General features: G+C 37.1%; 1 protein-coding gene across 3 annotated transcripts; it reads left to right on the top strand.

Annotated features, from left to right (window-relative positions):
• Positions 1-76: 76 nt before the first annotated feature.
• XPOT (exportin for tRNA) lies at positions 77-26,323 on the top strand. Of its 3 annotated transcripts, none has more exons than XM_058804557.1 (25): positions 77-225; positions 3,652-3,785; positions 5,589-5,671; positions 6,743-6,799; positions 8,253-8,322; positions 9,485-9,703; positions 10,283-10,467; positions 10,815-10,983; positions 12,238-12,474; positions 12,768-12,806; positions 15,339-15,401; positions 16,364-16,488; positions 17,364-17,508; positions 17,654-17,773; positions 17,955-18,049; positions 18,809-18,878; positions 19,162-19,400; positions 19,882-20,167; positions 21,386-21,575; positions 22,759-22,875; positions 22,961-23,076; positions 23,581-23,628; positions 24,538-24,609; positions 25,174-25,230; positions 25,702-26,323. In XM_058804557.1, exons 2-25 carry the CDS (start codon positions 3,726-3,728, stop codon positions 25,726-25,728), a joined length of 2,889 nt encoding a protein of 962 aa, XP_058660540.1. In that variant the 5' UTR covers positions 77-225; positions 3,652-3,725; the 3' UTR covers positions 25,729-26,323. The 3 variants fall into 3 exon arrangements, with proteins under 3 accessions (XP_058660540.1, XP_058660542.1, XP_058660543.1); XM_058804559.1 differs by lacking the exon at positions 77-225 and adding an exon at positions 2,661-2,699; XM_058804560.1 differs by lacking the exon at positions 77-225 and adding an exon at positions 3,214-3,230.
• The last annotated feature ends 332 nt before the right edge of the window (positions 26,324-26,655 follow it).

The following is a 26,655-nucleotide window of genomic DNA, read 5'->3' as shown; positions in this document are numbered from 1 at the left end:
GGGGGTGGGACTACGACTCCCAGGCTGCCTCGCGGCCGGCGTACATCCCGGCGTGCCTCGCGGCCGGCCGGCTTGGCGGAGAGGGGTGGTCCTGCTTGGTCTTCTCCTCCTCCCGCCGCCAGCCGAGGCGGCGCAGCCCGGCCCGGCCTGCTCCCTGTGCTCGTGGCGGTTGCGGAGCTGTGGGGGTGGGCAGGAGCCGGCGGCGATGGAGCACTGACCGGGAAGGTACCGGCGGGGGGACGCGGGCAGGACGCGACACGCGGAGCGGGTGACTCAGCCCGGGGGGGAAGGGGCAGTGTGGGCTGAGCTGGCGGCGCCTGCGGGCTCCTGCGAGTCCCCCGGCCGGTTTCCTCAGCCCGGGGCCGCCTGCCCACCAGCCGAGAGGCTCCGGGAAAGGGGGGGAGGCACCGTCGCGTCCGCGTGGCCCAGCTGCTGGGGAACAGCGGGGGCTGCAGCCGACCGGGCCCCGCCGGTCCCGCCCTGCGGGTGCCACGAAAAATATCTGTGCTTTTTCTCTGCTAATGCACGCTGTAGTCTGTGGTGCGGTTCTGTTCGCGGGAGCTGCCGCCTCGGTGGCTGTCCATCCGCTATGGTTCTGGTGGGGGAAGGAAGAAATCGTAGGACGGCAGCGTGAGGGGACGGAGGGAGGCACCTCCCCGCACTTCCATATTCCGCTGGTCGCGGCGTGGTCGGAGCGGCCGTTCCCCAGTGCGGGTGCTGGGTCCCTGCCTGCGGCCCGGGACGGCGCCGGGCCGGTTTAAGGCCAGGCCGGTTTAAGGCCAGGCCGGTGGCTGTGCCGCGGAGCTGAACGCGGTGAATGCCCGAGCGCCCGGGCCGGCTGCGCTGCCGAGCCCTGCTGGCTCTCCCCGGCCACCGGAGACCGGGCTCTGATCGCCCCTGGGGAGGGGGCAAGGAGGCCTTGATCCTTACCGGAGTTCCTGCCGGTAAAATTGTGCCTGAAACTAGGACCTAATGTCACTTCCAGAGAGAAAAACTTTTCTAGTCCAGTTGAAAAGTTGTCGAAGTAGCAGTAGTTACACAGTTGTTGGCTTTAACCGCCTGTTAGGTCAGTGTAAAGGGTCTTGAGCCCAAAGAGGCTGTAAATATGCCCAAGGTTTGCGGCAAGCAAAACCGCAAAAAAGACTATAAAGGATGAATTTTAATGTCTTTGTTTTATTAGAGAGAAAACTTGAGGAAATGCAAATGAGGCACACCACTGGCTCCCCCTGTGTTACCGCATCTTGTAAATACTTAAAATGACTGGTGAACATGAAGCTTTTTATAATTGCTGATTGTTCCCGTGGTTAGCATCTGTAGTTAAAATGCTTTGAATGCTTCCATTATTGGGGCATATCTGGATTGAAGTTACACACTTTGGCCACGTCTGTGTTGCTCATTGGGGAGTCTTGCCCAATTGAAGTGGGTTGAATTTTTTTGTTTTTCTGCCTCCTTTACACTATGAAAACAGTCTTTACTGTCAAATGTGCTTTTAAGTATTTAGTAGGGGAAAAGGAGTAAATGATTTTGATGTGACATACCTGTATGACTTTGTTGGTAAGGAACTGCAGCCTTCTAATTACTGTAAGATGAGCTTGCCACCTGTCGTGGTGTACTGCTCAACAAAAAATAACGTCTAAGACAATACTTTCTGCACAGCTGCATATTAACTATTAACATTATCTATTGTTTTTTATAAATAAAACTTGCTTTAATGACATATTTGATGTTATAGCCAAGTGAATTTTGTGAATTCTTAGTACTACTAAAATCAGTTCAGTTTTGCTTTTGAAGTGTAACTGGCTGGTTAAGTAGACACGTGGCAGAAAAGCTACCTGCTTAAGTAAAACCATGAGGCAAGAAAAGCTATTTTATTAGTTTTCTCAAGAGGCTCATTCAAATATTTTATCTCATTGATTGTCTTTTAGAGCTGGCTAGTCAAGATGAATCTGAGAAGTCTATATGATAGAAGTTGAAATTTTAAATGCACTCATGAGGCATTTAGAAAATCAGGAGAACAGTTTGGTATTGCTGTTAGCAGTAACGAAGGAAGGGAATACATGTTTGAGTCATGTTATTTTAATTAGTGAAATTTGTCACCCAGGTATAAATCATCTGCCCAAAAGATAAAAATGTACTGATACCAGCAGGTAAATATGCAAAAACAGTCTCTGTATATTAAATGGTTCTGTAACTCTGGACCAGACCCTAATCACAGGATGCAATAAAAAAAATCATTTTCCCCTACAGTATTTTACCTTTTTTTAGTCTGTCTTTTCTAGGTGTTGATTGTGGGGAAAGCAGATTGGGGGCTGGGGCTGCAGAGGGAGAAGACTCAGCACAGCAGTTTAATCCCTAAAGGTTCTGCCCCTGAGGGGGATCACAGTGACTAAGGCAGTCTGTGAGGCCTCCTTTGCCAGGAGTCATCACTTTGTTCCAGACTTTCTGGTTTCTGTACTGCCAAAACCTGCAATTTTTTTTGTATGAACTCAATTTTACTTATTAAATTGCTTTTCATTATGCATAGTGTATTCTGTCTTGACTTTTCTATAAAAGTCTGTTACCACGTTAAATTTTGGGCTCTCCTTTTCAGTTCTGCTTGCTGTTGCTTGTCACTGTGCCACCTTTCTTCCCGTGGGGGAGGGTGAACAGTAGAGCTCGCACGAGACACAATACTAAGAAATTAGAAGTTCTACCTATGGGTATGTAGGCAGCTTGGAACCACAGCTCCTTTGTATTTCATCTCTTCCTCTTGTCTCTTCCTTTCCCCTGCCTCCTACATGCTTACATAACCAGGCCTGATTTCAGGCCTAATTAACTATGTTACCATGGGTGGGGGAGGTGGGGCAGAGAACTGAAGGATAGATGGATTTTTGTCCCCTCTTGTTATTTTACAGCATCCTGTGATTTGACAGAGAAGTTTTAATTTTTTAAATTCTCTGTGTTTTACTGGAGCAGTGCAGAACAGCCCATAGCATCATACCATCTTTAGAACGTTTTTCTAGCTTAATTGTTAATTTTACACTGAGTTTTATAAATAAAAATCATTGCTAGTGAATAAGCACCCATTGGTAGGAACAGAAAACTTTTATTAACAACTTAGTGTGGTGTGTTTTTTGCTTAATTTCTAAGACACTTGCATGTGCTTTAGAAGAAAGATCTCCTAATGACTTTGCCCCCACCACTGGAAATACTTCATAAGTGGGTGTATGAAGCATCTTATCTATATTGGAGTTGAGTAGAGATTCTTTTTTGTGTTTTTTTGTAGTTAGGTTTGGGGTGGGGAAAAAACAGTGGCCTTTCATTTAAGGAGTAGATTTGTGCTTATGTTGTGTCTTGCTGAAACTTCTGCGTGCTTGAAATTTGTATTTAAGCCTTTCAGCTGAATACTATACATAATGCCATCTTCCTGTTAACCAAGTTCTCTTTTCAAGAGCATTGAAATATATGGAGACTTTTAAGTTCCCTTATTCAGTACTAAATACAGTACTGTGAAAAGTTGATTAAAGGACTTAGAATTTGTGCTGTAGCATTCATGTTTAGTTGGAGTACATTCTTTGAGGTTTGTGGCCCACCTTGTGTGATTGTTGCTGTCCAGGTTTTAATTTTACTTGTTCTGCTGAGCAAATAAAATTTCTCTTTCTGTATTTGCAGATGATGGTATTTTGCCCTCCAGAAGCAGTGGGCAAAGCAGTTAGGAGCAGGAAACAACGAATATAGCAATAGACATGGATGAACAAGCCCTTTTAGGGCTCAACCCAAATGCTGATGCAGACTTCAGACAAAGAGTATGTAATTAATTTCCTCTTCTCTCTGATAACTGGAGATGTATTGCAGTGCAAAAAATCGAATGTTTTCATGGGCTGCTGGGGGTTTGTTGAGTTTGTTCTTTGAGCCAAATGCGTAGGATTTGTGGTGGCGAGTACAAAGCCAAATCATGTTGCAAACATGTAAGCTGAGGGATATGTATTATCAATTCTGTTACATTTCAGTTTGATTTCATTTAACATGCATAGAATTTAATTTTCTGGACTCTGACTGTTTTATTTTTTTCAGTTCTTTGTACTTGTTGCTCAACTCCTTACATAGATTCTCATAGAATGAAAATCAGCCACAAAAAACAATTTGCTTGAAATTAGCCTGTTGATTCTTAGATGTTTTTAACTATCATCTTAATAGGTTTAGTGTCATTTTAATGAAATATGTGGATTTAATTGTAGTGAAGCTTGTGTAATTGTAAAGTAGGTTAAGAAAGTAATCATGATATGTGGGTAACATTTACTGCATAAGAGATGATCCTATGAAAAGACATAATCATTTATATAGCTATTTATTGAGTAATTATCTCTGCTAAATGATTACCATGTTGATTTAACTGTCTACAAGATAACTTCTAGTAAAATCTTCCAGGAATGAGGATGTTAATACCGTGGTTTTGTGTTGGTAAAACAGATCCTGGAATGTTTAGAACAGTTACAGATTTGCTAAGTGGCCTGTTAAATATGTTGGTTCTGGGTATTTGTCCTTTTTAAAGGATGGATATAGCTAATCTTTAGTGATCTGTCAATAAAATATCACTAAAATTGGAAACTTTTAGATTTGACCTTTTGACTATGCAGTCTGCTGAGTTTTTAAATATTTCATAGCAGAAGGGGACCTGCCTTTTCCACAGTCATGTCAAATGTGACATAAGGGTAGTATCAAACCATTTCTAGTAAAATCATGCATTAAGAATAAGGAAATCACTAGTACTAACTACAGGAAGTGAATTCTTATTTTAGGACTTAGTTCTGAATAAATACTTTGGAAGATGACTATGGTTAATGGAAGTCTTTATGAACTAATACAAAAAGCAGCCCCTAAAAATATCCAACAGCCAAGCCCCCTTTGAAATACATGCATTCATAGAATTGATATAATGTTGTTAATCTAATTTCTGCTTCAAAACTTGCTTTACTGTTCTGTATTACAGGCCACACTGAGCCTTAAAGCAAGTAAGTGAAATTAACTGTTGTCAAAAGCTGCTTAGGAGTCCTGATAAGTAACATGATTATTTAACATTTGGTAGAGGTTTTCTCAATTTCTGTAGAAGATTCATATACTGACAGTTGTCCAGGTGGTTAGTTTTTGAATGTTTTTTGAGCTTGGAGCGTTGAATACAAGCAAAGTGGTGCAACAAAACAGGGAAACGTTTTCAGTGAAAAATCTAAACTACCACTTCTTTAGAATGTGTGGAAGGAATTGTAACTTGGATGTGAACTTCCCCCTAAATGGAAAGGCCCTGAGCAAGCTGCCCTGCTCTAAATGTGTCTCTGGAGTTCCATCTAACCTCAACACTTCTGATTCTATGACTTCCATATTCAAGTTACAAAAGTCTTTGTGTTGAATGTGAAGTGGAAATGGGTACCTATGATATTAGCATTTGGAAAAAAGCCTGCTCAGTGTCAAGGTGATTAGGGAGCTACTGGAGTGTATCCAAATAGTGTTGGTGTTTTGAAGAACAGTTGTTTAAATACAAGGGAAAGTGTGAATGAGATGTATTGCTATGTGCTTTGTTCTTTTTAAAGTGTAACTTACTTTGATTTTTGCAGGCACTAGCCTACTTTGAGCAGCTCAAGATATCTCAGGATGCTTGGCAAGTCTGTGCAGAAGCCTTAGCTCAGAGCATATACAGGTAATGTAACTAATAATTTCTTATTGTCATTAGTAATATGTGTGGGTCTGATTTAGCTGAGCAGCATAATAGGCAAACTAAATTGTTGAATGTTAATATGTCTTTGTACTAGTTTTAGTATCATAGTGATCTGTGGCCTCTGTATAATGCCTTTCAACCAGGAGCAATGTATAAATCCAACTCCATAGTAATTTAGGAGCCCAAAGACTGCTAGGTTTTGAAATTCTGAGGAAAAGTGCTGAGAATTGCCCCCTGTGAGACTATAGACTTTATATGCTGTAATATCATAAGTAGTTCCTTGCCCCAGTTCTGTGGACTAGGCCATCCCATTTTTCAACATGCATAGAGTGTGTAATCACCACTATTTTTGCACATAGTTGTGTATTTACATCAAAAATACTAGGTTGTCACTGTTTTATGGAATAATTCAATTTGGAAAGAAATTGAGGGGTGCATATCTCCTGAATAATAGCAGTAGTTTATAGAAATGCTTTTTTGTAAATGATTTATCAAAACTACTGACTCCATCAGAATGTGCAGTAATTAAAACCACATAAGATTAGAAATTATAATCTTTAAAATATTCATTATGGTTGTTGCAAGTTTTAGATAATAAGATGAAAAAGCAGTGTGGATAACAGAGTGTGGAATGTCTGTGCTTAATCTACACCCCAGTTTTTCTTTACCTTTGATTTTTAAGATGCAGAGTACAATCTGCACTTAGCGTAGTAGTGGGCCTCAAACATACCATTGAAGCCTGACAGATTTTTGTAAGGGCAGGATACTGTAGGTATTGTAGTTTTGTTTATTCAATACTGAAATCAAACCATAACAAACAGGTGGTTGTAGAAAAAAAGACTAGTATCAAACATAAATATTAGCTTAACAGTTGCTCATTTCTACTAGATTGACTGCTCCACTATTTGTCATTTTTACTTTGAAGTAACAATAGCAGCAGGTTTGGTTTTTGTCTGGTGCCAAAGGGGCAATCTGATTGTAATATTTGAGGAACTTCTTTCTTCACAGAAATGTGAACCTTATTGCTTCCAGTAACAGAATTTTCTTTTCTAGTGATGATCACATAAAGTTCTTCTGCTTTCAAGTTCTAGAACATCAAGTTAAGTTCAAGTGAGTAATTTTACTTGACACCATCCATATACATCTGTTTAATTTTCTGTTTTTATTCTGCTTGCTAATGAAACAGTATTTGTTCCCTAGTTGTGATTGATGAGGTGTCTGTAGTCTGGTGCAGAGAGCTGTCTTGTATTTCTTTCCCTTTTCCTTGGAGAGGTTTTGAGCAGCATGCTGTGCTCTCAGCTAGTCTAACACATCTGTGGCCCAATGCAGACCCAGTGAGCAAGGACTGCTTGAAACTTAGCTATCCCTGTCTGGAGATTCAGGCCTTACTCTGTACTCTCACTGATTTTTGCAGCTGTGCTCTGTACTGAGTCCTGGACTTCAGACAGAGCCCTATTCATTGAATGGCCATGGCAGAGATATTGAGAAAGTAGTCTTTTCACTGAGTGGTGGTTTCATAGAACCATGACTCTAGGGAAAAATACTTTTAATAATATGAATATCATTGCACAGAACTGTATTTTTTCTCACTTTGGGCTCCCTTGATCTGGAATTGAGCATCATGGAATCTTTGAATATCATTGCTTGTGATACACTGAACTGGTCAGGAACTTAGATAGGATATAGATGTATTTTGTGACTGATTTTTACAGTTTGATATGAGTGCAAATGTTAAACACTTTATTTACCCAATTTTACCTCACTGTCTAGTTTTCTCTGCTTGTTTCATTCCTGTGACCTGCTTCCTGCACTATGTTTGTTCTTGTTTCCTGGTGCTTATTTTCTTTCAACATTTTCAGTGGGGTGTTTTTTTTCTTCTCTTTAATGAATAGTTGGCTGTGACTGGAACACTGGAGTCCCATTCAGCAGTCATTCCTATTAAAGACTCTACAAGCCAATAGCTAACTCTCTTTGCAGTAGAGTATTCTCAGCCTCACTAGTCCTAGCAGGGGTATGACTGGTTTTTGAGGTGGGCTGGATATAATGTCAGTTTGCCAGGACTCTATGTACGACATAAAGCAGAATTACTTCCTTGGGTTTTTTGACATAAGGCTGATAGTAAATGTAGTGTAGGTCAGATCAGTGAAGGACCTCTTGTACTCAATAGTGATAGTCTTCAATGTGTAGTGAACAAGTTCAGGCATATACAGATGTCTCTTCCTTCTCCCTTTGGCCTGTGCTGAAATGTTTATTTTTATCAGGGTCATATGTCCTGCCCCTAATAGAGCAGCCTTCCTGCAAAATTTCAAGCTTCTACTCCAATATAGGACGCAGTAATGACTCAAAATGTGATGCATTACTATGGATAAAATGTTTTTTATTATCTTTGCCTTTGAGTCAGAATTTTAACATGCAAATAGCTTTGTAAATTGCTGTCCTGGAAACTTTTCATTTACATTCATGTGGAGCATTACATACCATATAAAAGAGTTTTTGCTTTGCTGAGTGTTGGTGCTTGCCATGAAGCACAGTTGTATTTTGACCTCAATATTTTTTGTTTCAGATACTCTGAACTTACTGAAGTCCAGCAGCAGCTAATTAGGGAAACACTCATAACATGGCTGCAAGCACAGGTATGTGTGTTCTTCACTGCAGTCTTACATGTTAGGCTTTTAGACTAACATAGGGCATTGAGTGTGGACTAAATGTTTAATCTGTTGTTTGAGTATAAAGATGGCTTCCTGAAGATATTTGGTATCTGATTGTTAAAGGTTTGTGAGAAACTTTTAAATCAAGTGTTGTAAAGAAGTCCATACCTGAATTTAGTATTGAATAGATAATTCTTGCATCAGATAATGATTGTGGTTTAATTTATTATGTGTGAAATAAGGTGTATTAAAAGTTCCCCTTTAGAGAGACTAAATACAGATTCCTGATGTTCCTGAGTGTCTGGAGGAAAAGCAGGCCTGCAAATTATTTTTCTAACACCCTGCTGAGTGAACTCCTGTCTGCTTGGAGTGTTGGCAGATGTTTATCACTCCTCTGTGATAAACCATGTTAGTACTGTGGCAGAGTATGAACTATTCTTTCTTGTGGATTAGTTACTGTAGCCAAACTTGTAGTATCGGCCCCACCCAGGAGTTTGCAGTCAGCAGAAGTATCCACTGGTTTGCCCACAGCTGCCATTATATAGCGTCCATTGCACTTCTGCACCAAAGATTAACGTAGTTGCCGTGAAGAAAACTTAACAATAGGAAATAGAGTGTAATACAACTTTAAAAACAACAGATGATTTTCAAGTGGATTAAATTGCTCTTCTCTTTGTGGCAAACTGTTCTGTTTAGGAGTTTCTGAAAGGAAAAGGAAAGGAGATTGGTAGTGGCGGATTTTTTTTTCCCCCTTAGAGTTAAGAACTTCCCTTTCTATTTGTAGGAACACTAACTTTCTATTGCACTAACATCTAACACAGGCACAAGCTAGCTACAGGAGCACTGTACCTTTCACCAAAGTGGCAAATGATCATTTAGTCTTTGAGTAGTTGTGGTGGTTTTGCATGGGAGGCATTTATGGAAGACACTTTGTCTTGTACTGAATGAAAGTCTTAGGAGTGTATTCCCTATTGCAGGACACTTTGCCCAATTTTCCTTCAAATTCCTTGGAAATGTAAGGGTTTATTTATTGGTCTAGGCCAGGAAGAGAGGTAGTATATTAACTACTACAGAGAGATCAACAAACCTGTAGGATTCTTCTCTAATTTACTGAGAATATACAAATGAAATGTCTTGTTTCTACCAGATGCTGAATCCCCAGCCTGAGAAGACTTTTATTCGCAACAAAGCAGCACAAGTCTTTGCATTGCTTTTTGTTACTGAATATCTCACAAAATGGCCCAAGTTTTTTTTTGACATTCTGTCAGTAGTTGACCTTAATCCACGAGGTGTGGATATGTACCTCAGAATCCTGATGGCTGTTGATGCTGAGCTGGTGGACCGGGATGTTGTTCATACATCAGAGGCAAGTTATTATTGTGCATGAACACTTGTTTTAAAATTTTAAGTTCTCTTACTTTAATTAGAGTAGAAGGTTTTTAGATATGCTTTTTTCCTGTGGCAGCTCTGCCTTAGACATATTAGGTGGTTTAAATTCAAAATATTATGTTTAGCTTTGTTGTTTAATGCTTTTGATGATTTCATACTTTTCAGCTAATTTTTTTTTTGCTTGGAAGCTTGCAAACAAAAATTAATCAACCAGGTTTGCCAGTGTAATGCTAGACTGACTCATTTTTAAATGTTAATGTTTTCTAGTGCATGTTTTTAGGGGTCCTAACCTCTTAGAAAAGTCCATTTAATGATTTAGAGGACCGCTCTTCTTTTTCTGACTTTTCTTTCAATTTTCAGGCACTGTGGATAATAAAAGGGAAAACTTAGGCTATTTTGGTTTTATTTGTTGGAAAGGAAAGAAACATTCTCTTTGGGTTTCTGATTTATCTTTCTATGACACATGATGTCTGGCATCTGGATACAAAAATGCTACTCATTTGACAAGATGCTGATCTGTGACAGGACTGATTTTATCCTTTTTCTGTATTGATAGGAGGCTCGTAGGAACACCTTATTAAAAGATACCATGAGGGAACAGTGCATTCCAAGTTTGGTGGAGTCGTGGTACCAAATCTTACAAAATTATCAATATAATAACTCAGAGTTGACATGCCAGTGCCTTGAAGTAGTTGGAGCTTATGTATCCTGGATAGATTTAAGCCTGATAGCCAATGAAAGGTAAGAAGGTTTTTATGGAAAGGGTTTGCAAAAATCACTTTGGCAGTGTGCTGACTGTACAGAATGAAATATATAAAAGTCCTTCAAAGATGACTTTTAAGTCATCTTTGGAATTTTGGGAGTTTTAGGAGAGTGATTGTTTTTGCAAGCCAAGCTGATATAATGGCCAAACTAAACACTACCCTGTTTGCTGTGTTCTCTTTAAAAGGCATAAAATGTTGGGGTTTGCCAGTACAATAGAAAAAGAATTGTAAAAAGAGATCATTGTAAATATGCACACAAATAATATAAAGCTTCTATACAATGTTACTTTGTATGTATAAAGCTGAACTATTTTTTCTCTGAAGGTTTATAAATATGCTGCTAGGTCACATGTCTGTGGAAGTTCTCCGGGAAGAAGCCTGTGATTGTTTGTTTGAAATTGTAAATAAGGGAATGGACCCAATTGATAAAACAAAACTGGTTGAGTCTTTATGTCAAGTATTGCAGTCTGCTGGCCTCTTCAGTATTGATCAGGTTTGTGTACTGATTTTTAACAATAGGAATGAGTCATAGGTTTCTGACATTTTTTAAGTAAGTTGATGCACAGAAAATTATAAAACAGTCCATAAATTAGAGGGAAGTACTTGGGCTTCTGCATCAAAACTGAACACTTCTTACAGTTTTCTCATGCTTAAATTGAAGAGCTTGTTATTAATGTTCATTATTAATTTGAACACACAGGGTTTCGTTCTAGAAGCAGGGTATTATGTAACTCCCCTGTTCTGTTCCTCTCCTAAAGCTTGTTGTGCTTACTGTTAATTTGGCTTCTGTGTTTCCTTGTCTTGAATCTTCCCTCCTGAATGATTCTGTAATAGGTATTGTAGGCAATATAGCTGATCTAATGTCTCACCTTAAAAAAATCTGTGCATAATTAAGTAGGGCAAAAAGCTTTCTTAAGGACACGTATGCTGTTTTGCACATGTGCACCATCAAACGTGAGGCTGGAAATGCTTATCTGTTAGCTGGAAAAGTGTACCTACTAACTAAACATATTTTTCTGGCAGTTGCCGTGTTTAAGGAGCAACTGTTCGCTCCCTGCTGTGGAGAAAGAGCAGCCAGTCCTTATGAAGCTGTAGTTCTTAGATTGCAAGGCTTTTAACTCTTTTGAAACCTTTGTCAAATTTGTCTTCCTACTAATACAAATTTTGCCTCGGTCTTTCTTAGATAAACTTGTTATTATTTCACTTTTGTCTAGTTATGGCAGAGACCAAAATGTCCTCTTGAGGCGGCTGCTTTAGGGGTATTTCTCGATTCAGATCAATGTATTTCTGCAAAGCAAGCCAGGAATACTTAATATTAACTCACTCTAACAGGCAGTACTGAAAGGTACTTGTTATCAGTATTTCTGAAGTGAACTGCAGCTGGTAACTCTTTGAAGTTTTTCCATAGAAAGATTTTCCTCTTATACAGCCTAGAATTTATGGTAGGCATGTGCTGCTGCTTTTATTTTGAACCTTATTGCTGTAAAGAGAGAAACAAACAAATCTGAAGAGATGAAGCAAGCTACTGTTGTGTAATGGAGGGCACACAAATCTGGCATTGCTTTAACTTTTTTCTCTCTCCATTCCCAGGGGGAAAACAACCAATTGTAGGCAATTGGTAGTTTCCAGCTAGGAGACAAGTGTTGGTTTAATTCTATATAGTAGACATGGGTGGTACAGTCTGTAATCTTGTATTAATTAAACATAAGCTCTGTTAGTATTTTTAATCAGGTGTCTTTTCTTGCAGGAAGATGATGTGGATTTTCTGGCCAGATTTTCTAAGCTGGTCAATGGGATGGGGCAAGCATTGATAGCTAGTTGGACTAAACTGATAAAAAATGGTGATATGAAGAGTGCTCAAGACACTCTACAAGCTATTGAAGCAAAAGTGGCCCTGATGTTGCAACTTCTAATTCATGAAGATGATGACATCTCTTCTAACATCATTGGCTTTTGTTACGACTACCTTCACATCCTGAAACAAGTAAATACATCTGGCTTCAATTTAACACCAATTCTGACATAATTTCATTTGATTTTTGTGGGAATGTCTCATACTGACTTGCAAAATGGTTGTTTTACTAATTAGCATTCTGTTTCTTCACTGCCTGTGGTTATGCTATTTCTGTTGTGTTTAGAGATCTGAAGGAGTTGAGTTAAATCTTGTGTTAAGGGGAAAGGCAGATCATATGGCTGTTAAAAAAGCAAGTCTTTCTCTTAGACAGTAATGAAGGAGTAAGAATGCAAAAAAAATAATGCTTGAATTTTATTTTCCAGCTTTCTGCACTTTCAGACCAACAAAAAGCTAATGTAGAGGTAGGTATTTTTTACTACAGATTCTATACTTCAAGGACACATTAGATCAGAATGTTTCATTTTGCTGAAACAAATAATATTTAATTTTCATGCCTCGGTGTGTATGTGACAGTAATTAAAAGTAAGGACAGTGTGTTCCATCTTTTGCTAAGTAACTACAGTTGTTTCTTTAAATAGTAAGCCTATATTGAATTGTGTATGAAGATGAAAGCTATTCTAGAGCTGGTCTTCCCAAACAACCCTTAAGCATATGCTTGGCAAGCTCCTCTGCAGGCTATACTGTTCAAAGAATATTCTTAAATCAAACTTGTTTCTTCAAGTTTTTATTTTTAATAAAACTTGCCCTTATTCCAAAGGATTGGAAGAAGTCTAGGAAGGATTGTCATAAATATATAACTCTTAATAATATAAGTTAAACTTCAGAAAGAAGCAACAATTGAGAGATAACAATTGTAATTATTAGCAGTCATATGTTAAACATTACATCAAATATACATTAGCTCAAGTCAATAATCTCAAATTTATATATAAAACCTGAAGTTCATGTCCAGTTTTGGAGGTAGTAAGCTTATATGGATTTTTCAGTCCTGTCTGCACCAGTGTAGATGTACTGATTTGGATGTTGAACTGGTTAGATTGGTGTAGTTATTTCGTAAGTTCATACAGCTAGCAGGTTTGATTCCTTTACAAAGAAAATGAAATTCTGTACCTGTTCTAACATGACAAGTTGAATCTGGATAACTGCAGTGTAGAGTATCTTGATTTCCTTTTGTCTAATGTCTGTTTAATTTGGATTAGGTAACACAAAAAGCAAATTTTGATAATAGCACTGAATCTTTTTATTTTTGTGACTGTTTTTTGTTGTTACAGCTAGATCAAATAATGTTACTACTGCAGTATACTTAAGACACTGAAAGCTGAAATATATTCCTACCCTGAAATATGTTGGTTTAAGTTTCTTTCATACTGGAGATTTTCTTGTTGCAAATATTTCTCAATTTTACTGAGCACTTCTTGAGGATTTGTGTTAAACGGGGAAACAATTGTTACAAATATTTTTCTTTGATCCACCTCATAATAAGAAAGTAATAGGAAATAGTCTAAATCTTATTGTTATTTGCCTTAAGCTTTAAATGTTGTGCTTAGCAGCATTCCTTTAAAGTTTTGCATTTTAAAGTATACACTTTCAACTTGTTCATTATTTGAACAGGAAAAAAAGGAGGCTTGTTTCTTGTGCCTCTGAAGTTCCAAAGCTTTTTCTCATCAGCAGGATCACATTTTTAGTTCTTAGAATGACAGATCTTTCTAAACATTTTTGGCTACAAGTGTATTGCATTAAGGTTTTGCAGTTATTTTAATTCTTAAATATCACTTCTTACAGAGAAGCAGACACTTCTCACAGGTCATGGTGACACTTAGTGTCAAGGTATCTATTTCTGCAAGACGACCAAGAATTTCACCTCAGTAACTTATGTTTAATCCATTGGTCTGTTTTGGTGTTGATGAATTTCAGGTTTTGCAGTTAAAATGAAAGATAGTAATCATGGTTTATTTGTCAGAAGGTTTTTTGTTTCATTTTGTATCATTCAGAGTTAAGTAGAGCTAAGGTCAAGCCTTTAAAGCTGCTTTAAGATGTACCAGCAGTCCCTACTAAGGTTATATTGCACTTTATTGCTCTAACTGTCCGACAGCTTGCTGCTGCAAGTTATGGACAAAGTGTAGAGAGACCTTCCCATTGAGTGACAAGGTGCAGAAGGGGGCCCCTTACTTTCTAAACTCCTCTAGAGAGAAGTCTAGGTGCAGCTGGATCCAGTCTATCTCCCAGACTTGACAATGGTTTATGTATAAAGGATTGTGTAGGTGAAGCTTTTTGCACCTTTGTTCTGCAGGATTAAGGATGGTAAACCAAATCTATAAATGATTGATTTTATTGATGTTGATGATAATGATTAGACTAAAAGACTCAAATCAGAAGTATTTACCACATGCAATGGATAGTAGTTACAGGTACTACAATATAGTGACTGTTTCTTGAAGCAATGTTGAAACAGCTGTGTTAAAGATGGCAAAACAATTATTGAATAGAGATGGATTTTACACACACCGATTACTATGAACTATTAGAGAAGTTGATGTTATACCTAAGCTGACTTATCCCTTTAAAATAGTATTTTGGACAGCCTTTTCAGTTTCCTCTGCCTAGTTCAGTCATCTTGATTGTTTTCCATGTGAACTGAGCAGCACAAATTACAAGCAGGAAGTAAAGCTTGATAATACTGTCAGAGACTGAGAGCTCCAAAAGGTCTTTGCTGTCTGTCTGGAATAGCATCTGTGTATTGTTTGGATATAATCCATCTATTTTGATTTGGGCTGTTAACTTTTGTTAAACCTCTGAAAAGAATAGTTTAAAAGGATTAAAAATATTTGTAAACGTATAACACTAGCTACAATGTTTTCTTTACTGTAGTATTTTTCACGATTGTTTCTTATAACTTGTCTACTTCTATGCTTAATGTTCTGTTTTTATCCTAGGCAATCATGTTGGCTGTTATGAAGAAGTTGACATATGATGAAGAATATAATTTTGAAAATGAGGTATTGTGTTGTAGTAATAAACAGACATATGCAACTTAATTATATGTAGTAAAACTTGCTCACACTTACAATACGTATTTTTCATAGACTAAAGATTTAAAGGCAAGAAGTAAGGTTCCATAGGCTGAGGCTTTTTCCTATATGAAAAGCTTCTAGACATGTCTGCATAGGACAAAACAATATAGTAAAAGTATATCCAAGCCAACTGAGTTTACAGTATTTGTGGCTGTGTTTGTACAGAGCTATTCCAAGCCAAGTACAGCTGTGCTGATAACTAAACATAGCTGTTGAGGTTCAGTGCAAATTTGCATGTTTCTGCATGTCACTTCTGTCTTGCAAAAATACATGAGAAATACTGTGTAATGAAACTCAAAAGAAGTGCCACTTGTGCTACTGGAGACGGTCAAACCTCTGCAAAAATGAGCTAAGGGTGGCGTAAGGTCTTTGATTTCATTTTCCTTCCATGCTTAACATCTCTATCAACCAACAGTAATGATTATGTGGGACAGACTTTGTCCCAGGCTGTTGAGAGAGCAATAGTCTTAAAAGGGTTAACTTAAGCTGTATCCAGTCCATCATAAATGTTGTCAGTCCAATTCAAAAACTAAGCTAGATGCTAAGAAACAATGTCTTTGAGGACTGAGTCAATTTTTAAGAATTGCATTAATAAGGCTTTGCCAAAGGCATTTTCTTTCTTGTACTTTTGGCTGGTTTTCATTTTGGAAAGCCTTTTTAGTATGTTTCTGGACAGAATGCAGTGATTCTCAACATACTATATCCAGCCATAAAAGAAGCCTGCTTATGCTACAAGAGCCCTGGATGAGCATTATTGCATTCTCTGAGTGTGCTATACTGGTTTTGTATGTATGTGTTTTTGCTTTAGGTGTATTTGTCTAAAATAGTTGTGGGTGAATTTAAACATGAAAATAAAGACTTTACTGATGTGAATTTTTCTTTGGTAGGGTGAAGATGAAGCAATGTTTGTGGAGTACAGAAAACAGTTGAAACTGCTGCTGGACAGACTTGCTCAGGTTTCACCAGAATTACTGTTGGCATCTGTCCGCAGAGTTTTTAACACTACACTTCAGTAAGTTGGGGTTTATAACTTGATTTGTATGAAGCCTTTTGGGCTTAGGTTTTTATTTTCCTTTTGTAAACCATCAGTATGTAGTGAAATGTGTGATGCAGCAAGGTGAAGTCAGTTGACAGAATGAGCTCATTACAACTTAAAGATAAATACGGTTTCGTATCATCTGTTACTCAGCCCTCAGAAAGAGAAAACTTTCTTTTTGTAACCTTAAATGGCAGCTTTTCTTTCCTAGAGATGTTTCTGGATCTTTGTCACTTACCTACACAGCACCAGCTGTTTGCAGAGGTGTTCACTTTGCCACATCTCATAACAGTGTCCTTGAGGTGTAAATATTATGTATTACTTTTATCAGAAAAACAAAGTTGGATGAGGGGAAAGAAAATCTAATGAAGTATTTTTGTAAAAAAAAAAAGGTAGATCAAATCCTGGAAACTGCACACAAGTAAAGAAACATTACTAGTTCCCTGGCTAGGAGGAGAGTTTTGTGTATACAAACAGAAATCCAGTATTGTTGGTGGCTACCTTGTACCTTAACTGAGTCTCTTCTTATGTGAAGCTGAATGGATTGCCCTTGTGTCATAGTAGGTGTGTTTTATATCTAAATAAGCACAACAGAAATCTGTAGCTTTCAAGTGGAAACTGGCAAAAGAAAGCTGGTGGTGATCTGATGAGAAGGTGGTATTTTCGAGGATAAAGTCTCTCAGAAGCATCTTGAATAACTGTCTGAGCCTTCCAGTGTTTTACTTAGTTTAAATGTGTTCTTTTTATGCTGTGCATCTGAAGAAGGTTTAAAAGAAAATATTAACATGGTATAATCGTGATTATTTGATAAAGTACTAAAGACTAACATGATCTTCATATTCTTGCCCTAGGAACTGGCAGACTACACGATTTATGGAAGTAGAAGTGGCAATAAGGCTGCTGTATATGTTGGCTGAGGCTCTTCCTGTATCTCATGGTGCTCATTTCTCTGGTGATGTTACTAAAGCTACAGCTTTACAAGACATGATGAGAACGGTAAGCATGTCTTGAGAGCTTTTAAAAAGCACCACTAAAGCCTAGAATGTTTCAGTTCTCATGGCTCATTGTAATGACCAGCATATGCTGCAGTTAGGTTTTCTAAACAGCTAAAATACTAACTTGCTAATGCTTTTATTTGTAGCTGGTGACTTCTGGTGTTAGTGCCTATCAACACACATCAGTGACTCTGGAATTTTTTGAAACAGTGGTTAGATATGAAAAATTCTTTGCTGTTGAACCTCAGCACATTCCAACTGTACTAGTAAGTTTTGTCTCATTTACATTTTTAACTAGGTGAAAACTAGTAAGTTCTTTAGACTTAAGAAATTTTCCTATTCTCTGAAGGTTCCTAAGGAAGCTGGGTTTCTTAACTTGTTGAATGATTACATTTTCCCCCTGCTTTGTTTAGACACTGTAAGACTGAGATGCTTTATTGATTACAGATGGCATTTTTAGATCACCGTGGTCTTCGTCATACAAGTCCCAAAGTACGGAGTCGAACAGCTTACCTCTTTTCCAGATTTGTCAAGTCTCTGAAGTGAGTAAATAAATGTATCCTGATGGCACTGAAATGACTACATAGAACATTTCTGTGTGTCCCAGTTGTCATTGGAACAGCCTAGGTTTCAGATGGACTGCAATGAAGTAAAATACCAAAGCAGTGCTCTAGCAGCATTGTTCCACAGTGTAGCAGTGGAAATACTTGTCTCAGAACAAAGAAGTGGAATACATATGCCTGGTTTATTTTGATCAGACGTTAAAGCTGATCAACAATATAAATGCCTTTTCTACTTTTTCTCAGTAAGCACAGCTGAGTGTGAGAGGATCTAGAGACTTTCAAGAGTAACTATTCCCTGTCCCTAACTAAATTTTGAATTCTTTTGGAATTTATACTGATGAAGTTTACTCAGTGTATGAGTCTGTTGAACAGTCCTGTCCTTTAGGTCTTATTTCACAGGCATGCATTTCATTTAGAGGCAGAAGAAGCTCAGAGGTGGCTCAGATTTCGGTATGCTTTTATTTTTTCAACTGTTCAAAGTACTTCACTTAAATGAGGCATATTTTTAAAAAATTAAAGAAATGGTTATTTCCTACTATGCCATGTATTTATTTGGCCTACCACTGGCATCATACCTATAAGCCAGATTTTTCTGCAGCAATGCTTTGATATTTATAGGGGATTCATATGTGGAGAAGGCAGTTTAGCACCTAACTTCACAGCTTACATAAAGTATCTTGAAACCTGTGACAATGAATGTGCTTCTAAGTAGTGTTATGTACTTGTGTTTTACTTCAGTAAGCAAATGAATCCCTTCATTGAAGATGTTCTGAACAGAATACAAGATCTGATGGAACTTTCTCCTCCTGTGAGTATTTGCAGTAGGATTTTTTAAGGAGTGAAGCTTGCACTTACCAGTGTGCCTGAGTACTTCTGAACTGTAAGCTTAGCATGCAGACATTTAAGCACAAATAATTATCCTGCTTTTTTTGTATGAGATCACTTGCACACCTTACTTTTGTACCTAATTGTAATCATCTTGCTTATGTGGGTTTCTGGGAGTATAGGGTCAAGATGGGTGTATATATAGAAGGTAATAAAGCCTTGATAGAGGACACTTAGTCAATTATGCCTGTTATCTTCCATTGTAGGAAAATGGCTACCAGGCGCTGTTAAGCAGTGATGATCAACTTTTCATTTATGAAACAGCTGGAGTGTTAATAGTTAACAGTGAATACTCTGCAGAAAGAAAACAGGTTCTGATGAGGAATTTGTTGACTCCGCTGATGGAGAAGTTCAAAGTATTGTTAGAAAAACTGATGATGGCACAAGATGAGGACAGACAGATGGCACTGGCTGACTGCCTCAATCATGCTGTTGGGTTTGCTAGGTAGGTACAGCACAGTAACACTGTATGTTTCTGGTTTGAGTAAAAAGGAAATACAAAGGCTTTACAGGGAGGAGGGACTGAGATTTCTATTTATTTACCTAGAAAGTCATCTGTGGTTGTGGAATTTCTTGTGATAGCTGAGAAAATAAGTAAAGTCCCCTTCGAAGAGTCTGCTTTAGATGGATATACAGAGAATATTAAGCAAGTTCATAATGAATCAGCATGTATTTCTTTGCTCAAATAATTGTATGGAGCTAATTGAATCATATGTTGTTGGTAAATTGTTAGAATTTAATTCTCAGAAACTGCCAAAGTGATACTCCTTCACATGAAAATATTCTGTTCATTACTTCCACTGGTTCATGAAATGGAGTATTATAGTTTATCAAGTGCCTGGGTTGGAAAGCATTTGTTCTGTGTTACTGCTTCTTCACTGTACTGGAATGGGAGCTTATGTAAAACTTGATGTGTGCTTTTGCAGCCGGACCAGCAAGGCTTTCAGCAATAAGCAAACTGTAAAGCAGTGTGGATGCTCAGAGGTTTATCTGGACTGCTTACAGACGTTTCTGCCAGCTCTTAGTTGTCCATTACAAAAGGAAGTTCTGAGAAGCGGTGTCCGCACTTTCCTTCACCGCATGATTATTTGCCTAGAGGAGGAAGTTCTTCCCTTCATTCCTTCTGCCTCTGAACACATGCTTAAAGATTGTGAAGCAAAAGATCTTCAAGAATTCATTCCTCTTATAAACCAAATAACAGCTAAGTTTAAGGTATGATAGTGCATAAGCTTTTCAGGGTCAAGGTGTTGCTGAGAGATCTTTGTTTCTAGTTCCAGAAAAACAGTTATGTGTCAGAACCCTCCCTAAAAATACTACAAAAAATAGTATTTTGAAGGCTACTATTGGGAAACATTGTTTTTGATTACAGTCATATGTTGCTGGACTCAGTGTGATTAAATGACTGATTTTTTCTTTGATTTGTCTTAAATGTTTATATTGTGTAAAATTTTTCGGATTTGATATTTTAAAATACTACTTGCATCACAAATTTTTCTTATTGACACAATTAACTTCATGTTCTCCACTGAAGTTTTAAGCTAATGTTGCAAATTAGCTTACAAATACACAAGCTTTGAAGTGAATTCTCATCTTTTATAATGAGATTTCTAGAAGATAGAGATACAGAAGTATCAAATATGTGTGTAAGGAGGAATACAGACTTATATCTGGGATAACAGATAATTAAAAATAGTCTGTGAAAGATGAGAAAGGTAAAATAAAAAAGTCACAGGAGCAAGGTGGAACAAATACCATGTTCAGGTGTAATGTTTTAAGTTTGTATGATACAGTACTATTCTTATTGTAATATGGTAAAATAAGCTTCTACAGTCTCACCTTGAATACTTTAAAGGCATAGTAAAGAGAGGGTAAAAGATAAAATCTTGCTTAAGCATTAACAAATTAACATATGAGTTGCTTCTTTGTGGAATTCTGATGTGACTGAATAGCACATGCCTTCAGTTTTTCAATTCATAATTAATTTAGTGCCCTTAGCTATATTTTGCACTAAAAGTGTTGTGACAAGTTTATTCTGTAATGTCAGTAGGAAATATTTAGTAATCCTTAAAGAAAATTTCTATAAAACCTGACCTGTTGCCAGTTTTAATGTCTTAGAGATGGTATTTCAGGATATTTGAAATTGTCTGTCTGAACAGAAGAATGAAAAATCCTGAAAAACCTTTTCCTACACAAAATTATGCTAGGCAGGACTAGTTATTTTTGTGCAAAAGGCTTAAAATAGGTGGTGTGTAATCAAGGTGCTGTAATGTTCATGGTGACCTTGATGCAACTTGCTGTGTTGTAAGTAATTATATGACATTACTAACATTAAAAGTGTATCCAAGCTGAGAATTCTAACAAGACTTTAGTTTTAACTTCTTAATGTTCAGTTTCTCTTTTTGAGCTGACACCCTCTTCTGATCTTCACAGACACAGGTTTCACCTTTTCTGCAACAGATGTTTATGCCACTACTTCATGCTATTTTTGAGGTGTTGCTCCTTCCAGCAGAAGAAAATGACCAGTCTGCTGCTTTAGAAAAACAAATGTTACGGAGGAGTTACTTTGCTTTTCTGCAGACAGTAACTGGAAGTGGAATGAGTGAAGTCATAGCTAATCAAGGTAAGGAATCCAGTTTCTCAAAGGATAGTACTATGGTTATTCTCACCCACCTTTTATTTAAAAAAATTATTAGCCCAGTTCCTGGCAAGTACTATTAACTATCTTACAATAGAATGGATTCATGGAAGTACTGGGTTCAGCTTGCATGATTCAAATTATCTGTTGTACAGGAATTTGAGGTTGTGAAATCAAGCTATAATAGGCATAGTCTTCCTTTTGTACTTTTCAGCTTAATGTGATCATTGTGCCTGTTAAGACAAGAACAATGTATCCTGTCTTCGTGTATCATTGTACTTGTCTGGTGAATTGGAGATCTACACTACATACCAATGTATAGCAGTGTTCAGACTGCTGGGCAGCACCACTCACAGCTGCCACTATTCATTCTATTTTTGGAAAGACACATCAGTAAATCCTGTAAACTTTTATTACTGTTGCCTTATCTTGTTATCTATGGTAGAAGGCATCATGTGACTTAGTATATGTAGTTACCAGGTTTTCCCCACCTTTACTGGCCACATGCAAATTAGTTATTTTTCACGGTGGGAATTTGAAGTCAGACATCTAGTTGCTTGATACTGTAAGTGATTCTTTCTATTTAAATTCCATCAAAATGGATAGGGACTTCAGAAAGTTTAAAGTGACTCATGCGGTAAGTGAAGCTCAGAATTCCTTTTCCCTGTCCTAAAATGGTGGTAATACTGCTGGGACAGAAAAAAGTAGTGAGAGCTTTCTTGAAAGAGGCACTTGGTAGTTGTGATGGGCCAAGAAATTTTTAAAGAGATCAAACAAATAAGCATAGATGCAGCACAGAAATTTCAAATGTTTGAAAAATATCTTGTCATATGCTGCAAGATAAGCTAACTTACTTCAGTGCTGCTGAGTTTTAATTAACACTTCCAAGTTAGGTAGAGAGGACAAATTTTTTTGCCCTCACCTTTGTGTGGGTTAAAGGCCAGAAGAGCAGTTTAAATCTCCAAACTTAAAAAAAAAACTAACCTAAATAAGAGTTGTCTTGCATCGTAGGGGAAACTTCCCAAATATATTTGAGATTTGTGCAAAAAAGAGCTATTTTGAAGTTGAAGCATATCTTCCAGGTCAGTATTAATATAAAATAGTGTATGAGTACCAAAACATTTTAGGCTACAGTTTGAAGTAACGAGTTCATTTTAATGTGTTTAAGGTGCAGAGAATGTGGAACGTGTGTTGTTCACTGTCATTCAAGGAGCAGTGGATTACCCAGATCCTATTGCACAGAAGACTTGTTTTATTATTCTTTCTAAGCTGGTGGAGCTCTGGGGTAAGAATGTCTTTCCAGAATTCCTTTCCATCTGCTACTACCCATGAAGAAGTAATAGAACTGGAAATATTTTTTTTCTTTTTAGGAGGTAAAGATGGACCAGTAGGTTTTGCAGACTTTGTCTACAAGCACATTGTTCCTGCGTGTTTCTTAGCACCTTTGAAGCAAACATTTGACTTAGCAGATGCTCAGACAGTACTGGTGTGTATTATGATTTTTTTGCATTCATTCCTCTGAGGCAGACTGAAGCTAACAAACCTACAATAGCCATGGAGATTAAAGATTGTCATCTCAGAAAAAAAATCCTTTAGGTTTTGCTGGACTTTTTTTACACTTAAGTATTTGTATGATTAATTATTGAATATTGTGGTGGTGCATCCTGTAGTTTATCTAGGCTCGAAATCAATTGGAGATCAAAGTATTTAGCATTGACCTGCATTACCTATTAACTAATGTTCAGGGAAAGCAAATAACACAGAGTGGTCTGTTCTCTAGTTCATTTTGGATTCAGCTGTGCAGAAGCTTTTCTGATTTTCTGATGAGTGGAACAGAACCTGGAAGGTCAAGACTTGGCATTGTGTGAGGGGAAAATGAAGGGATAATAGCGTGAACTAGCCCTTGTTTGGGGTCTCATTAGGTTCTTCAGCTTTGAATAGTGAACCAGTAGACCAATGCAACAGTCTAATGCTCTGTATTACATTTCAGGCTTTATCAGAATGTGCAGTGACATTAAAAACAATTCATCTCAAAAGGGTAAGCTTCATCATACTTCATAGGGAATAACTGTCACATGTTTCTTTCTAGTGGTTTTATCAATTTCCAAAAGTTAGATACTTACAAGGATGAATTCCTACTGTATTTTTATATAAAATAACAGAATTATCATAATGCTGTGCATGGATACAGGATCCAGTAGTTGTACCTCTTGATAAATGAATGCAAAATACCAACTCTTCATTAAGGAGAAAAATCTGCTGACTTTGTTGCTGTTCTAGTTCCAGGGTAACTTATGTGAATTGGGAAAGTTGATTCACTTTCCCTTGGTAGATCTGTTGGATTATGTTTGTATTCTGCCAGCTTGTGCAGTAATCCTTCCTGTGCTGAAAGTTATCTGATAAATATAGGTAAAGAAAACAAAAGCTGAACTGTTAATCAAAATGTTTGTTTCACTCGAAGGTTTGGACATTCCATTTTATTATTGCTTAGTTCACTGCAGTCAATGTTACAAAAGAAGTACTGTGCTCATCTTCTCTTGGCTACTGAATTTTGCAATGGGAGTAGTATGGTAAAGCAGTAGGCAGATGCTAATACCCAGTTATTTTATTTCTTCCAAACGTCAGTGAAATTAGAGTTGCCTCCATAATTAACTATCTCTTACAGTTGACATGTAACAAACTGTTTGGCTCCATTGTAATTCTTACTTCAGTGCAATTTTTAGTGCATTTTTCTTCTGTGTAACAAAAGGTACCAAATTGCAGTAGAATCTTTAATGCCAAGATTGAGAAATCTTTTTTATGTGCTAACAGCTAAGAATAAGTTAAACATTTGAAAAGCATTAATTTTCTGTGAAATGGTGATGTAGACCACCATACAGTATAGGGCTATGATTTTTCCATCTGTTAAAAAAAATGCATTAAGAAAATGTGTACTGCTTTTTTTTAGGGTCCTGAGTGCATTCAGTATCTTCAGCAAGAGTATTTGCCTTCTTTGCAAGTAGCTCCTGAGATAATCCAGGTAGGAGTTCCTAAAAGAATACTTGGAAAACTCTTTAACACTTTGATTGATTGTTAAATGCAGAGAAATGGATATTTACAAAGTTAACCTCCTTTCATCTCATAGTAAAATTTACTCAGTTATTGCATATGAGAATAGGATTAATTTATCACAAGGAGTAAAGATACTGTAAAGGTACCTTGCAAAAACAAAATTCGAGTGCATGTAACTGTCTAAGCAATCTTCCTACTTAAATTCAAATTTTCAAATTTTAACTTGAAGATATCTTTATAGATAGTCCCATTTTGGTCTCCTCAGCCAAAAGTGAACAAGATATCCTGTGCTTGGAAAAAAAAAAAAAAACCAACCCACCAAACAAATAGTTTTTCACCCTAGAGTCTATTTGCACTATCATAGCCTTTTACAAATTTTTATCTATAACATGCTTTTCTTCAGTTGTACATAAGGGAAAATACAAATGAATACCAATGGCTTTACATATGAATGTATCTCAGGTTGCTTTGTTGCTTCCCTGAGTTACTTCTTAGTTATTGCTTTTAGTTATTTCTTTGTTTTTTCCTACAGGAATTCTGTCAAGCACTTCAGCAGCCTGATGCTAAAGTTTTTAAAAATTACTTAAAGGTATAAAGATTTTTTTTTTCTTTCAATAGCTTTTAGTTCCATACCATTCAGTCATAGTAGTGACTTGGAGTAAAACCAAAATACTGAATTATTTAGTAGTTTTCAGTAGATTCCTATTGGGAATCTCAAAGGAGCAAAGCAGTTAGTTGGAAAGACAGAACAAACAACAACCTGCATCTATAAAGTTGTCACTCATTCTTAGCACCTTGCTGTCTCAGTAGTTTGATATTCTTGTGGCTTTTGTTTAATAGCTGAAAAAGCAATAATGTGATCCTATAATTGTGGAAAGTGTTAGATAATTTTTGAGGGTGTGAGCATAAACAAGTAGCACAAGTCAAACCCTTAAACTTAATGTGTTAACCAGTATGTTAAACACAAAAAATAGCTCAGTCAAACAAGTTCTCTTATACCTCAAGCATTCCATGTCTTACATTTCCTTTGTTTTAATTTTTTAAAAATAATTTTTTGCAGGTTTTTTTCCAGCGAGCCAAGCCCTAAGGAAAGTACTGGAATCTCATGTACCTGTTTCCATAATGCAGAACTCTGGTCCTTAATTTATAAAAATGCTAACTCTTGTGCCATTCAAACTGGTCTTGTTTTAAGAAATGTTGCTTTGTGCTCACATCAGTACGTACTTTAACCTTCTGCAAAAAAGAAATGCAAATCCCCCACCTGTGTCTCAGACATGAAGGTATGTGACAACATGAAAAATTATCTGTATACACAAACTTTTATTATGTATAGGATGAGTTAAGCTTACACTGTAACACATAGAGCAAGGAAATGACACTTATTTTTTAAATTAAATGAATGAAATGTAAAAATACCTTCAGACCATAGCAATGGTTATTAAAATGTGTACATTTTTGATACGGAGTAAAATGTTTTAATAAGACATAAAATTCATTTGTTCATGTATGGTGACATGAAAATAAAACAATCAAAGTCCTTCTTGTAGATAGTCATTTTATTGAAGTTGTCTTAATGATAAAATATATATATATACCTCCTATAAAACAGATTGGTGTAATAAATGATTTCACTTAAAAGTAGCATCTGGTTCTATCTTTTTTTTTATAAAAACAATAAAATTTGATGCAGTGAAATGTCTAAGTCTTTCTGAATCATTTCAGCTGAATCTTTAGAAGCTACAGCATTCTTGAAACTTCTGACTGTTACATCTGAGTGGAACCTGGCAATTTTTCTGGTGCTTAGGTAATAAATTATATTGCTCCCTTGCATGTGGAAGATGCTGGCACAAAGAATTGCATTCACTGCAATATTTCAGTAGCATTAATGGTGTAACAGTGATTTTTAGTAGAATGCTGCTACTTTTATTTTTTTAATTCTGTAACATAACAGGTTTTTATAACTATCTCATAGGGGCAAGGGGAAAGTTTGAGTCTTGCCATGCATGGGATTTAT

This window comes from Ammospiza caudacuta, chromosome 5, assembly GCF_027887145.1.
Source record: "Ammospiza caudacuta isolate bAmmCau1 chromosome 5, bAmmCau1.pri, whole genome shotgun sequence".
NCBI lineage: Eukaryota > Metazoa > Chordata > Aves > Passeriformes > Passerellidae > Ammospiza > Ammospiza caudacuta.
Note: the sequence above shows the minus strand (reverse complement) of the source record. Positions and strands in the feature narration are given on the sequence as shown.